The sequence below is a fragment of the Malania oleifera genome, chromosome 7 (assembly GCF_029873635.1).
Source record: "Malania oleifera isolate guangnan ecotype guangnan chromosome 7, ASM2987363v1, whole genome shotgun sequence".
NCBI lineage: Eukaryota > Viridiplantae > Streptophyta > Magnoliopsida > Santalales > Ximeniaceae > Malania > Malania oleifera.
This window is the reverse complement of record NC_080423.1, coordinates 65,844,720-65,858,579: the sequence shown is the minus strand read 5'-3', so window position 1 is coordinate 65,858,579 and position 13,860 is coordinate 65,844,720. Positions and strand designations below refer to the sequence as shown.

At 35.3% G+C, this 13,860-nt stretch overlaps 1 protein-coding gene across 3 annotated transcripts in view; it reads left to right on the top strand.

Moving 5' to 3' along the window:
* Window positions 1–3,670, top strand: part of LOC131160253 (syntaxin-52-like) — a 57,261-nt gene extending 53,591 nt beyond the window's left edge. For 2 of the 3 annotated variants that reach the window (XM_058115701.1, XM_058115699.1), the window contains exons 3-7: window positions 1,614–1,819; window positions 1,911–2,011; window positions 2,139–2,183; window positions 3,170–3,306; window positions 3,378–3,670. In XM_058115701.1, the coding sequence (XP_057971684.1) occupies window positions 1,614–1,819; window positions 1,911–2,011; window positions 2,139–2,183; window positions 3,170–3,295 (478 nt within the window). In that variant the 3' untranslated portion in view covers window positions 3,296–3,306; window positions 3,378–3,670. The remainder of the gene's footprint in view (window positions 1–1,613; window positions 1,820–1,910; window positions 2,012–2,138; window positions 2,184–3,169; window positions 3,307–3,377) is intronic. The other variant, XM_058115700.1, reaches the window with a different exon arrangement.
* The last annotated feature ends 10,190 nt before the right edge of the window (window positions 3,671–13,860 follow it).

The following is a 13,860-nucleotide window of genomic DNA, read 5'->3' as shown; positions in this document are numbered from 1 at the left end:
TTATGTAGTATAGTATTATGTGTATTTGGGGGCGTGTTTTTAATATTTGTGTATTTTAGAGATTTTTGTTTAATTTCATGTATTAGAGGCTTTCTTATAAATAGTGTGTGAAAGCCATGTAGGAGTAGTTGTTCAGTTTGGATTTTAAAGTTAATGTGTGATTTTCCCCTTGTATCTCCTCTCTTCTCTCTTCCCCTTCCTTCCTCTCTTCAATTTCTTCTAATTTCTCCCCCTGGATGCAGATCCTTGATGCTGCCTTGCATCATCAACTCTACAAAAAGCTAGTAAATTGGAGGCCTTTCATAGGCTTACACTTAACACTGACCATTTGATTAGTATGGTTAATTCAGTGCGTTAACCAAATTAACCAAAATTTTTTATTAAGCTATTTCCATTAACCAAACTAATAAATAGTAACATAACCAAGCTAATAACCGTCCAAATTTTGGTTGTCAATTAATTAACTGAATTTAACTGAAGCCCCTGCTACTTCCATATACTGCTCTAGCTCCCGACCACTTCCATATACTGCTTTAGCTTTTCAAACCAAGAAAAATGCTTCAATAATTCTAATTGCTAACTAAACAGTAATATCACAATTCAATCATTACCTGCCAATATTCAAATTGAATAATCCAATTACTTATCCCGTAATCCATTCTAGTGTTAGTATCATAAGATCATGCTGCTAAGTGTGACAATGAAAGGCAGGTGTGAAAGGCAACCAAGAAGGGGACTGACCAAGAAGGAAGCTTTGCAATTGTGCTTACCAGAGAGGAACTGGAGTGGGGTGACAGCCAATGATGGACTGTAGGACAGCAGGAGGCCTGCCAACTTTGGGGCTAGGGTTTCATGTTTGGATTTGAGGAAAAAATTAAACGCTGAAAAGGGAATGGGCAAATGGGAAAGATCCCCAGCAGTCACCCACATATCTGCTTGTTTACTTTCAAAAATTTATGTATATATATCGGTTAAATCGGGTAATGCATGCAACCTGGTTGGACCAAACCAAAAAATGAAAATCTTGGGAATACTCACAATGCTTGGAAAATAAGAAAACTTCTTTTAGAAACCAGAATAAACTAAAATACTGATACTCGCAATGCTTGGAAAATAAGGAAACTACTTTTGGAAACCTGAATAAACTAAAATACTAATTCTCTGAATGAAAGTATCCTGGAATCTCAAAGATATGATCCTAATAAAAATACCCTATATAAAATAATGAAAAGAAAATTAATTCTCCATGCCAGCTGCATCACTGTAATTTCTTGCCTGTACTCTTCCAATGGAGTTTAAGATCCTCTTCTCTTCTGGTGGCACATTTTCATGCAATGTTCCCTTAAATATGAGTAATGTTAATGTTCATTAGGATCAATTGGATAATATGAGATCAAAGCTGAGTTAAGAGTGTTGATCAGTGTTTGAAATGATGTGGCAATTTTAAAGGGGAAATATTGCTCTTCAATTGTTCATTAGTAACCACGCCAATGTAACAAAATAAATGCAGAACTGTTTTTAGATTAGCTCGGTTATCATACAGCATACAAATCCTTTCTACTGTTGGTCCCAGCCAGACTGCTAAAACCTACCACTGTTGCTGTTGTGCACAGAACTGCGAAAGAGATTAATCGGCGCCAAGATATGCTCAAGAATTTGACCTCCAAAGCCACCCAGATGGCAGCTACACTCAACATGTCCAATTTTGCCAACAGAGATAGCTTGCTGGGGGCAGATACAAAGTCTGATGATGCCATGAATAAAACAATTGGCTTGGATACCCGTGGTCTTGTTGGTCTTCAACGGCAAATCATGAAAGGCTTGTCTTATGTCTTGGATGCAATTATTCCTGGGATATTTGGAATGTAGCTTACCTCACGAATTTATTTGTGTACTTTCATCTAATACAGAACAAGATGAAGGTCTTGAGAAATTGGAGGAGACAGTTACAAGTACAAAGCATATAGCATTCGCAGTCAATGAGGAACTTCATCTGCACACTAGGCTTTTGGTTGGTTTTTTGCATTCATTCTCTGTTTAACTTACTTGTTTCCTCTCACAGCTGTTATCTAATTCATACTGGAATCTGTACTGTGGCCTGTCTTTGTTAATGTTCCTTTATTTTCCACTGTGCACAGGATAACTTGGACCAGCATGTGGATATAACGGACTCCCGCCTGCAGGTTAAACTTAGTACTATATGTTCTTGCTTTCACTAGCTTGAGAAATCCCATTGCCTGACTGCTGCATGCACTAATGCAGTGTCACTTGGCACTTTGCATAGGTGCCAGGGATCCTGGTTTCTATCGCAAAGGCAATGAGCATAAGAACAATTGAAATGAAAGTAAATAAATTTAGACAGGCTGACAAATATCAGATTTTAGAGGAGGAGAGAAGAGAATGGGGATACAAATCCTGAGGACAGATTTTACCAGCATAGAGCATCAATAGCGTGCTTCCTGCATACCTAATTTTCCAGTGATGGAAGTATTTTCATTTGAATCCATCAAAAATCAAAACTTTTAGGCTGCTACTTAACCTTAAAGGTATGCCATTAGGTTGTGGGGGTGATATTTATCAAGGCTCAACACTTTGCCATATATGTTGCAGGACCAAATTGTTGGAAAACAAACAATGAATAAACATGCATTAGGGGAGGAATAACAGTATCCAACTTTTTTTTTTGGTTACGCCGGTGTCCCAGGATCATTGGGTGACACCCCCCTCCTTCGGACTAGTCCCACGCCTGCACGCACAGTGCCCTCCACACGTGTAGGGGTAAATCGCGGATATGCACTCGGAATGGCAGGGTTGGAACCCCCGTTCCACCGTCAAGTGGCCCTCGGTCATCCGTCCTTACCACCGGGGCTTATGCCCGAGGGTAATAACAGTATCCAACTTATGATAATATTAAAACAAATAGAGGGAAAATGCAGATAATGAGAATTGACACAGGGCTTCTTAGCAACTATTGGGCCGTGCGCTGACGGTGCATATCAAATCTCAGCAAAGAACAAAAAACAAGTCTGAAAATCATCGGCTCATAAACCAATCTTTCCATATTTGGCTTCTCTTATTGTACATGTTTTTCCCATTACCTGAAAAAAAATACTAAATCTCATCTGATTCCATCGGATTCAATCAAACTAATTTGGTGTTTTTGAAACAGCGGGTGCAAAAGAAACTGGCTATTTTAAATAAAGGAACCAAGGGTGGTTGCTCTTGCTTGTGCCTGCTGGTCATTGCTATTGTGATTTTAATTGTTGCTATATGGGCACTAATCAAATACTTGTAGTGCCTGTGCTGGTAAGCTTAATTCTCTTTATACCATTTAATGATTTGTGTAAAACATGCTCCTTATACCTTTGCTGCATCAGAATAAACAGCTCCTGGAGTCGTGGTTTTTATATATTGTGAAGAGTGGTGGGTTGGCACACGGTTGTTGCATATTTTTCGATCGTGCTGAGTACGGGAATGATTTTTCTTTTTCCTCTCATTTTTTTTTTTCGTTTTTGATTTTTTGTTCCCCCCCACCTCTCTTAATTCTGTTGATTTTAATTGGAACTTGTAAACTGCAACTGTGGGATACTGGTGGACCAAATGTGTATGTCATTAAGAGACCCCTTTTCAGAAAATGAAGTGCTTTGTGTCCAAAGCCTTCTTTTTTAAAGCTGTGTTTGGTAGGAAAGAAAAAGAAAAAGAAAAAGAAAAAGAAAAAGAAAAAGATGCTGATAAAATATAGGGGAGAAAAGGAAATAGGTTGCCCTTGGTTGAGCCTCTACAAAATCACCTTGGCCGGCATTACAAAAATCTACCCACCATAAAACCATTCATGGTTAATGGAAAAATATAATCACACGAGGTGTATGAGCAACTTGAACTCAACGTGGTTCTGGATGATAGGACTTTAATGATTTTATTTATTCTTCTTAATTAATTTAATAATTTTATTTTGATTGGTCTCCCTTTAAATTTTGGAGATTATGATATTTCTTTGACAATGATTATTAAGAGCGGAACATCTTTGAATATGTGATATGGTGATTGTATATTGTATAATTAGCTTCTAATATAAGTAGGTCTAAGCATTTTAATCTTTTTCTTTTCATCTTATTTTATATTAGATAGAATATATAACAAAGTTTTTAAATAAATTATATATTATTATGAGGTGAGGTCTCTAACTCTCCATCGTTGGTTAGAGCAAGAAAACCTCCTATTGATTGCCTGAAACCATTGATGGCCATAATCTATCCCTCCACATGAAACAAGCAAAGTTCTTTCCCCAAAGTCCAATCTTACTTTCTCCCAAAGCATCTCTAATCTCGTTTTATTTGTTTACCTTCTTTTTTTTTTTAACTCACAGTTGTGATAAACTCGAAGGCTATTTTAACGCATTGGAAGGGAAAAACGAAGTGTCCCGCTCTCAAGTCAAATCAGCCTTTCCCCTTTTTAAGGCTATATTTTTGGGGTTATATTTTTCAATAATTCATTGCTTCTTTATTTGATTAGAGCATGGATTTACACCTTTAAAACTATTTCATGTTTGCAAAAAATCTATTCATCTAATGGATTATTGTGTGCAAAAAATAATTATTTTGTGTTCAGACAACAAATATATATATGCTAAAACATAGGAAAAAATTAATTGAATTGTAGGACTAAGAAATAAAATTTTTAGGAATTAAATAATTATTTCTGTTAAATAAAAATATATTATATCTGCATTGCATGGGTGGTGTAATGTATATTAATAAAATAACATATATTATATTTACAATCTTTACTTATTCACATAACATATCTTATGAAATCATATTTTACTATTAAAAAATTTTAATAAAAATAAATATTCTTTAGTACTTATATAATTTTAATGCATTTTATAAAGTGTATAGAGATGATGTATAAAACTTCTATTATAGTATGATAAATAACACTTGGTCATGAATTTTAAAATTTTTGATTTTATTTTCAGTATTTTATAGGTGATAAAAGTAATACCCTTTTATTTTTAATATTTTAATATTATTTTATTTTTAATACTTTAGTACCCTTTTAGTTTATAATAAAATAATGTTAAAGTATTTACATCATTTTAGTTAACATATGTTAATTCCATTACCTTCTTCAATAGTTGAGGGGATATAAATGTTGTTTTTGAAAGTTTAAAAAGGCATTTGTAATGAATGATATAGTTTAAAAGAGTGTAATTGTATTTTTTTTTTAAATAAAATTAAAAAATTCAAAAAGTGAATGACTTGGGAGAGGCTTTGAGAGAGAAAAAGAGAATAAAAGGAAAGAGGGATGGAAGAGTGAAACATGTGTGGAGGTTGATGCATGTAATTTACAGGTCAAAAGACAAGAAAAATAAATAATATATATATATATAAGAGTATTTATATTTATATATTGATATCAATGGGTGGACATACTTTATCAAGAGTTTGATTTGGTAAATAATATTTGTTTAGATTTGGGTTAACAAATGGGAATCATTTGTTAATCAATCTCCTAAATAATCGAAACTTGTATAAGATAAGGTAGGGGACAGACAATTTATATGACATATGTAACGACTTGTCTAATTTACCATATATATATATATATATATATATATATATATATATTTTAAAACATAATAACATGCCATTAATTATGATAATCATAAACATAATCCACCAAGACCTATGGGTACTGGGGAATAAACCTGTCATATATCACTGATACCCTAGCAGCGGAAAACATACATCATATACATAACAACCAACTGTCAAAATACAATACCATAGTTTTACAAATCCGTCATATAAATATACACACATCCCAAAATGATCATAAAGTTTCCTAGGGTTACTACCCAAAAACCCATCTGACTCTAGTATAGCGACTTACCCTTCTAGTAGGGTAGATCAGGCGACCACTAATGCTGCGGAGCTCTATTCGCTCTTCTACCTGGATTCCCTGAAATGTTTTAGAGTTGGGGTGAGACGCCTCTCAGTAAGGAAAATAAACTAATATCAGTATGTGGTAACATGAGTATTTTCATATGTCATAAGCATATACTGTATATAAATCGTATCTGTGAAAACTGTCTGATAATTAACTAAATAAACATATTTAAAAGTAACATACATATCATGCTATATTTCTGTACGTGTAAATCATCTTATACAACTATATAATATGTGAAATAAATCTCAGGATGGATAGCTAGCTGATGCCATATATTACCCTCACATGACTGGATTGTGCGGCCCGAAGGCGGGACCTAGCACTCGATGGCCGACCATACTAGATTAATATAAGTTTGTAAGTACGATGGGCCCGCCCCACCCTGGTCCGGAGTGCTAGGGGGACGTCTACAACTTTGCACTAAAGCCACATTGACTACCAATCTCCCACAGCCCCTTGCGGCATGTGGTAGCGCTATCATAATCTGAATACATATATAGTTACGGTATCGTGCTGCTGAACTGAACTAAACTAAGCCATCCAAGTTCTGATATCATATACTGTATTTCATGTATTGAATATAACCGTTTCATCATAATATCTAACATAATATTATTTTCATAAAAATAACATATCTTTCATTACGACCCTTGTGCCGACATTTCATATCATATCATATAAATTAATGGCCCTTACGCCATTTCATATACATTTCACATAAATTACGACCCTTGTGCTGTTTTATAAATTATGGCCCTTGCGTCGTTTCACATAAATTACAAAAAATATAATTCTTATATTGTTTTAACCATTTTCTGAAAACAATAATAGCATGAAAGTTTTGAAAACATAACATTTTGCCATCACATAAATCATAAGATTTTATACCCATGCCACACAAATTAAACCATTTTCGCTGATAATATATATAAACATTCCCTATAAACAGTAGTAATTTTTCCAAACATAATTTTATATCATATATAATTTCTGAAATAAAATGCTGTAGAATAATAAGTATTTCCATGAAAATTCTAACTTAATTTATTCCCTTACCTGGTTTCTTGAACTACACCAACAGGAATCCCAAACTGATGCTTGCGGCGCTCACTCGAACCTTGAATCAAAAATTTTAATTCCATTAAATCAATCATAAATAAAATACTATTTTAATATTTTCTAAACCCATAAATTTCAAATAAATAATTATACCCTCAAATATAATCAATTTACTTAATTCTCCAAATCTCACTCTCGCTTTGGAATGTTACTTAGGAAAATCAAAATTGAAAATTTATTCCAGCGAAAATGACGATGATCGCGACTAGAATCCCATGGTGGTGCTCGATCGTCGATTTGACTGAAGATCTAAGGAGAAATTGAGAAAATAGGAAAATATTACCTTACCCAAGGAATGGGGCTTACACCGCTCCTATGAAAAATTTGTTATGGTAGAAATGTCGATGGCGGAATTAGGAACCCAACGATATTTTCGATTTTCCGATCGATCGAATATTTGTCGAAAAATTGAGGAGAGAAGGAGAGGAGACGAGGAGAGTGACGGAGAGCAGGAGAGATACATTCCTAATTGCTCTTGAAGCTTAAAGAAGCTTAGGAGATGGTAAAATGTATATATTATATATTACTTTAATTTATTATATTATAATAATAATATATTATATATCACTTATTCTTATATATTTAGGCATATTTATATATAACCATCATATAACTTAACTTAATTAATTCAATTTAATAATAATTAATTAATAATGAATAATATTAATTTTATTTAATTTTATTTAATTTTTTTTTTAGGATCATAACCCTAATAAAGTATAATTATTTTTGGGGTTGTTACATTCTCCCATCCTTATAAAAATTTCGTTCTCAAAATTTGTTGAATATAACTTCAAGTAAAATCCATTGTTAACCTATCAAGTTTTGAGTCAATCTTTTAAATAAGTCCATTAGAACTGATAACTAACATAGATTAATGGATTATACATCCTGTTCTAATGCACCTTACTTCAGCACTAATACTCAACAACTTCAATTTTCATTTCTAGTTTTTCAAAGATCTAACACCAACATAATCTTAGAAGAATGAATAGTTAACTATTCTTTGATTATGACACGACTTCAAAAAAAAATTCGTATTAATTATCCAGAACTCACATTTCCCACTTAGCATATAAATGACATTTTCATAATGTTTGTAAAATTAATCCCAAATGTTGTTCATGTACCTTGAGTCTTTGAATACCCCAAACATCATCCATAAAAATTTATAATAAATTGTTCCAAATATGGTTGAATAACTTGATTCATCATATCCATGAAAATGCAAGGTGCATTAGTAACCTCAATTGGTAACACTAGAAGCTTATCGCAATCTTATTGTGCACTCGATTCTGTCTTTGGGGTGTATAATTTTCAATTCTTAATTAGTGATAATTTAATTGCAAATCAATCTTCAAAAATTTTAGGATTTATCAATTATTCCAATAATTCCCCAATCCCTGAAAGTCAATTCCGATTCCTACTGTAACGTGATTCAACTTCCAATGATTAATGCATAACCTCAAGGCCCCATTATGTCTCTTAGTGAATAACACAGGTGCAACCTATAATGATATACTAGGTCGAACAGATTCCTTGTTAAGGAAATCTTCTAGTTGCACCTTAAGTTGCTTTAGTTCAGTTGATGTCATTCTATGGGAAGCAATCGACATACACTCCACTCCTAGCACCAAATCAATATTAAATTCAATCTCCTCTTAAAGGTAGCCCCGATAAGTCATCTGTAAAGAATATCTAAAAATTCATCACCTATGGGTAAAGAGGTTTGGGTTTCGTTAACTCATATGTTTTTTCCATCACTGCTACAGCCCCAAACATGTGCCCAAATTCTATCCTTTTCCAAGCACTCAAGATGTCAAGTATGAGAGCTTATTAGTTGGAAAGAAAACCATCACTCAATTTGAATCTTTGAATACTATTTTCTTTTAAAAACAATCAACTAGGTGTATAATAAATAGTTAACCCTCAATGGTTAGCCTCATCTTTAAATAAAGAACTTGCAATAATGACTCATACTCATCAAGAACCATACCTGCTGGGACATCCCAAACCAGGATGTGTAATCATTTGCCCGTCAGATCAATTGTATAGAAGGCACTTCAAAGTTTCATCATAACTTGTGATTTATTTGAATAAAAATTATATGAACTTCCAAACATTCCTTGGAATTTTTATCACCCAATTCCGTTTCAATGCCAATCTAATGCACAAGCTTACACTTTCAAATCAAGATAAGGTATCATTTTCCTACCAAATTGGTTCTTAGATTTTTTTTCCCCTTGCTTCAAATAGTTTTTAAGACTCAACTTCTAACCTATGGTGACACTCATTGAATATCAAAATACGGTTGAAAAATATCCTCAATGAAAAACAAGGATTGCGATTATGGCAAGTTTAAGTTCTGGTATACTGACTCAAGCCTACCCTGATTTTACTTTAGTGACTCGACAAATATGCAATAAACACGTGTCTTGGTTTTGGGTATAGAATACAATACTAATGAAGTTGTTTAGTCAACTATGATCAGTGATTAGACATTATCTGGTAGCATGAATCTTATGTGAAATGGACCAGGAAGGAAAGGGTTACATTTATTTGTACTTGAGAGTTGCTAACGGTAGAAGGATCATATTATGAAGATGACTTCAAAAGTTACAATCAACTGCAGATCACTACAGAAGATTTCACATGAAGCTGTATACAAGCTAAATCCCAACCGAGCCGATGCCTAAGCAGTTAAATTGGTGTCCCATTGCCAAGTAGGATTCGCACGAATAGAGCAAAAAAATAAAACTCCACGTCCCAGCATACATGGTTTTCCTTCTGGATAGAAGATTGTTAAAGATCTGAGTATCATAATGATTTTTCTTTTAGGTAAGTTGATAAAGATGATTCTGTTAGGTGTTATTTGATTCACAGAATCTTTCAGAAGACTTGACAATGTGATGCCCATGACATCTTATTCTCAGGTTTGTTTTCAGCTTATGGTGACAGTATCACTTCCCAGGGAATAAAGAATTTCCATAGAAAATAGAAGTCAAATTGTTGCCCACTTAGTATCTTACATTTTTATGGGCATCTTAATTTTAGGATTACACTGTCCTTACGATTTTGACCAACTTATGGAAATATGAAAATATGTAGTTGATGCACACTCTTATCGACCCATCTTCCTTCCTCATAAACAATACTAGCGCTCCCTAGGGTGACACGTTCGGCCCAATAAACCCCTTATCTAATAGTTTTTGCAATTGTTCTTTCAATTTTCAGCTCTGCCAGTGCCATTCTGTACGGCGCCTTCGAAATCGGCGTTGTCCCCAGAATCAGATCAATAGCAAATTCTACTTCACGTTCAGGAGGTAGTCTCGACAAATCCTCGGGAAATACATCAGGAAAATCCCTCACTACCGAGATATCCTCTAATCTCAACTCCCCTTCTAGTACCTCCTTCACACAATCCACAAATCCTTGACAACCCTCCAACAACAACCTCCTCAACTGAATGACGGATAACAACTGTGGTGGGGTGCGCACACATGGCCCCATATGTAACGACCCTAATTTCTTAATATGAAATGTAACATAATAAATGGAAAAGTCGACTCGAACCCGTGGGTAACGGGGACACCTGTCAATTACAGCGGAAACCTAAGTAGCAGCAAATATAAAATCTCAACATCCATCCATAAAGCATAATACCAGAGTTTACTTACAACATCATAACCTGTATTTTATATACATCCTCACAAACATCAAAATAACTCTAGGATCAACACAAAATTATTCTGACCCTAGTACAAAATCTTACCCTCCTAACGAGGTAGTAATATCCCTAACTCAACGGCGGCCACGAACTGCTGGTCACTCAGGGTCTCCTGAAAAAATTAATTAATGTTGGGGGTGAGACACATCTCAGTAAGGGAAAATAAACAAAATACAGTTGTGTGGCAACATGAACGTTTAATGCAATTATACATATACAGTACATTTCATAAATCTGAAAACATTCATTATATCATACTGATTAATCATACATTTTCATATTTGCTAATAACTCACATCGTACGTAAAACATCTGTTATAACTGTAATACTGAAAACATACCCAAGATGAATAACTAGCTAATGTCATGTATTACCCCCCATGACAGGTTGTGCAACCCAAAGGTGGGACCCGACAATGGCTGGTCGACCATTGCCGAGTCAAATATGTCTGTAAGTACGATGAGCCCGCCGCACCCTGGTCTGGACTGCCAGGTGGACGTCCACACTCTAATGAAAGCCACATCGACTATCCATCTCCCATCCCCTCGTGGGATGGTTAGCACTAATTAGAACGTAGATATCTGATCTACATATAGCTACGGTACCGAGCTCCTGAGCTGAACTAAACTAACATCCGGGTTCTAATAACATATAGTACATGGTAATATAGCATCTTTCATAATTTCATAAGTACGGCCTCATGCCAAAATCATATATAAATATGGCCTCGTGCCGATATCATAAATACGACCTCGTGCCGATAATATAAATATGGCCTCGTGCCGATAACATAAATATGGCCTCATGCCGATAACATAAATACATGACCTCGTGCCAGAATCGTTTCAGGTATATATATTCAGAAGATAAATCATTTATCATATATTCGTCAAAATCACACAACATAACTCATCTTTTCATAATACCTGAAAACATGCTTTGCTCATAAAATCTTTCATATCATAATACATTTCACGTAAAATAATGTTCATGCCACACATGTGCTGTTTAGAGTCATACTTTATATTCTAAAATCGTGATTTTCTGGCATCTCATGCATACATATACATTTTAACATCATAGCAGTATTTTCCCATTCATACATTTCATTCGTAATAAACAAGTCTAACATATGCTTTTCTGAAAATAGATTTACTCATAATTAATAATAATTTGCATGGAAAATAACTGCGTTAGTTTATTCTCTTACTTGGCTACTAAGAAAGCCTTTAAAATATCCTGGTCTAACCCTCGTAAGATTTCCTGATAAATACCCTGAAACTGAAAATTCCCAGTATTAAACTTCAGTATTTCTACGTGTATATCATTTCCTATAACTATCACAAGACCAAATTTGACTTAAAAAGCCTTACCTCAACTTAGGGATGATTCCCAACTTGCTTTCACCAACGATCCGCTTCGGCAAATTTGGAGAGAACTTCCCTAGGAGCGTCGTGGTGATTTCGGATTGTCGATCTGGCGTAAAACTGACCCAAAATCGATGAGAGAGAGAAAGAGAGGGCTGAAGGGGAGAGAGAGAGAGAGAGAGAAGGAAGCTTGCTTAATAATGAAGTTAAAATCCAAATTTTGATAATTATAGAATAGCAGATTTTGTTGATGAGCCACGTCATTCGTTGACGAATCCTTCACTAATTTCGTCGACGAAATTCAGTTGACTTAAACCTTTCTCGGTATTTCTTCATCGACAAAATTCAATCTTCGTCGTCAAATTTTCTTCTGCCCTCGTCGACGAAATTTCTGTCTTCGTCGACGAGTTCTCTGGTGACTTCTTTTTCCTTTTTATTATTTTAAATTCCATTTTATTCGGGTTGTCACACCATAAATCTATACTCCTGTCCTCTTGGAGGTCTGAACACTACCTCTTTATGATAATAGTTAATACTAGCCTAACTGACAGCTAGCCAGTCCATTGCCAAGATCAAAATAAACTAGTGCCTATAAAGCACTACAAGACCAGCAAACAATATCCTACCCTGAATATCTGCTAGACCATCCTTAAACACCCTTCTACATTTTACCATTGTTCTTATTGGTGTGGCTACAAATAATTTGATGTTTAACAATTAAGTTCCTATTTTACACAGTCTAATATATTCCCAAGAAATAAATGAACACATTACTTCTAAATCACATAAAACATTAACTTTAATTGAAATTAAAACTTTACTACTTGTCACCATGTCTCCTGCCACTTTATTATCTCTCAGCGTTAGTGCATAAACTTGCACCAAAGTAGTATTCATCTGCTATCAGCCTCGAGGTGCCTGATAGCCTCCTCTATATAGTCAAGGAGTAGCCGCTATCGCTAGAGGTGCCTGAAAATTTCTCAAAATATGTCTAGATTGATAGCACCGATAATAGACTACCTCCCTCACTCGGCACTCTCTCGGGTGTCTCCTGTAGCATCTGGGACAAGGAGGGGGCATCGGTCTATTTTGTACTGCTTGACCTCCCATCCCCTATCTCTGACCTCCTCTGCTGTCCTACCTCCTCCACAGCCCTCGGCTGAACCCTACCTGAAAATTTGGAGGCGTGGACCTTTGATTCTGTGCCGTAGCACCTCTCTATAGGTGACTCTCAATCATTGTGACTCTACCAACTATTTTTGAAAAGTCTGGGTCTGGAAACCTACAACCTGCTCATAAAATCCCTAACTCAGGCCCTCCCCAAACTTTCTTGCCTTCTTTCCTTATCCGACACTAAGTGTGGAGCAAACCAGAACAACTTGATAAATCTAGTTGCATGCTGCTGTACCGTCATATGTCCCTACGTCAAATACAAACTTTGCCGCCTTCACATTTCTAACAGTAGCGGGGAAGTATCGCTCGAAGAAAAACTCCCTGAGGCGGCTCCAGGTCACCGTTACAGGCTCAGGTCTCTGCTCCTCTACCAGTCTCGCTGATTTCCACCAATATTTGCTTCCTTAGTCAACTTGAATGCGACAAAGGACACTTTCTGCTCCTCAATACAAGGGAGCTCTGCCAACATGTCCTCCATATCTTGAACCCAATTCTCAGCCACTAATGGGTCGGCCCCT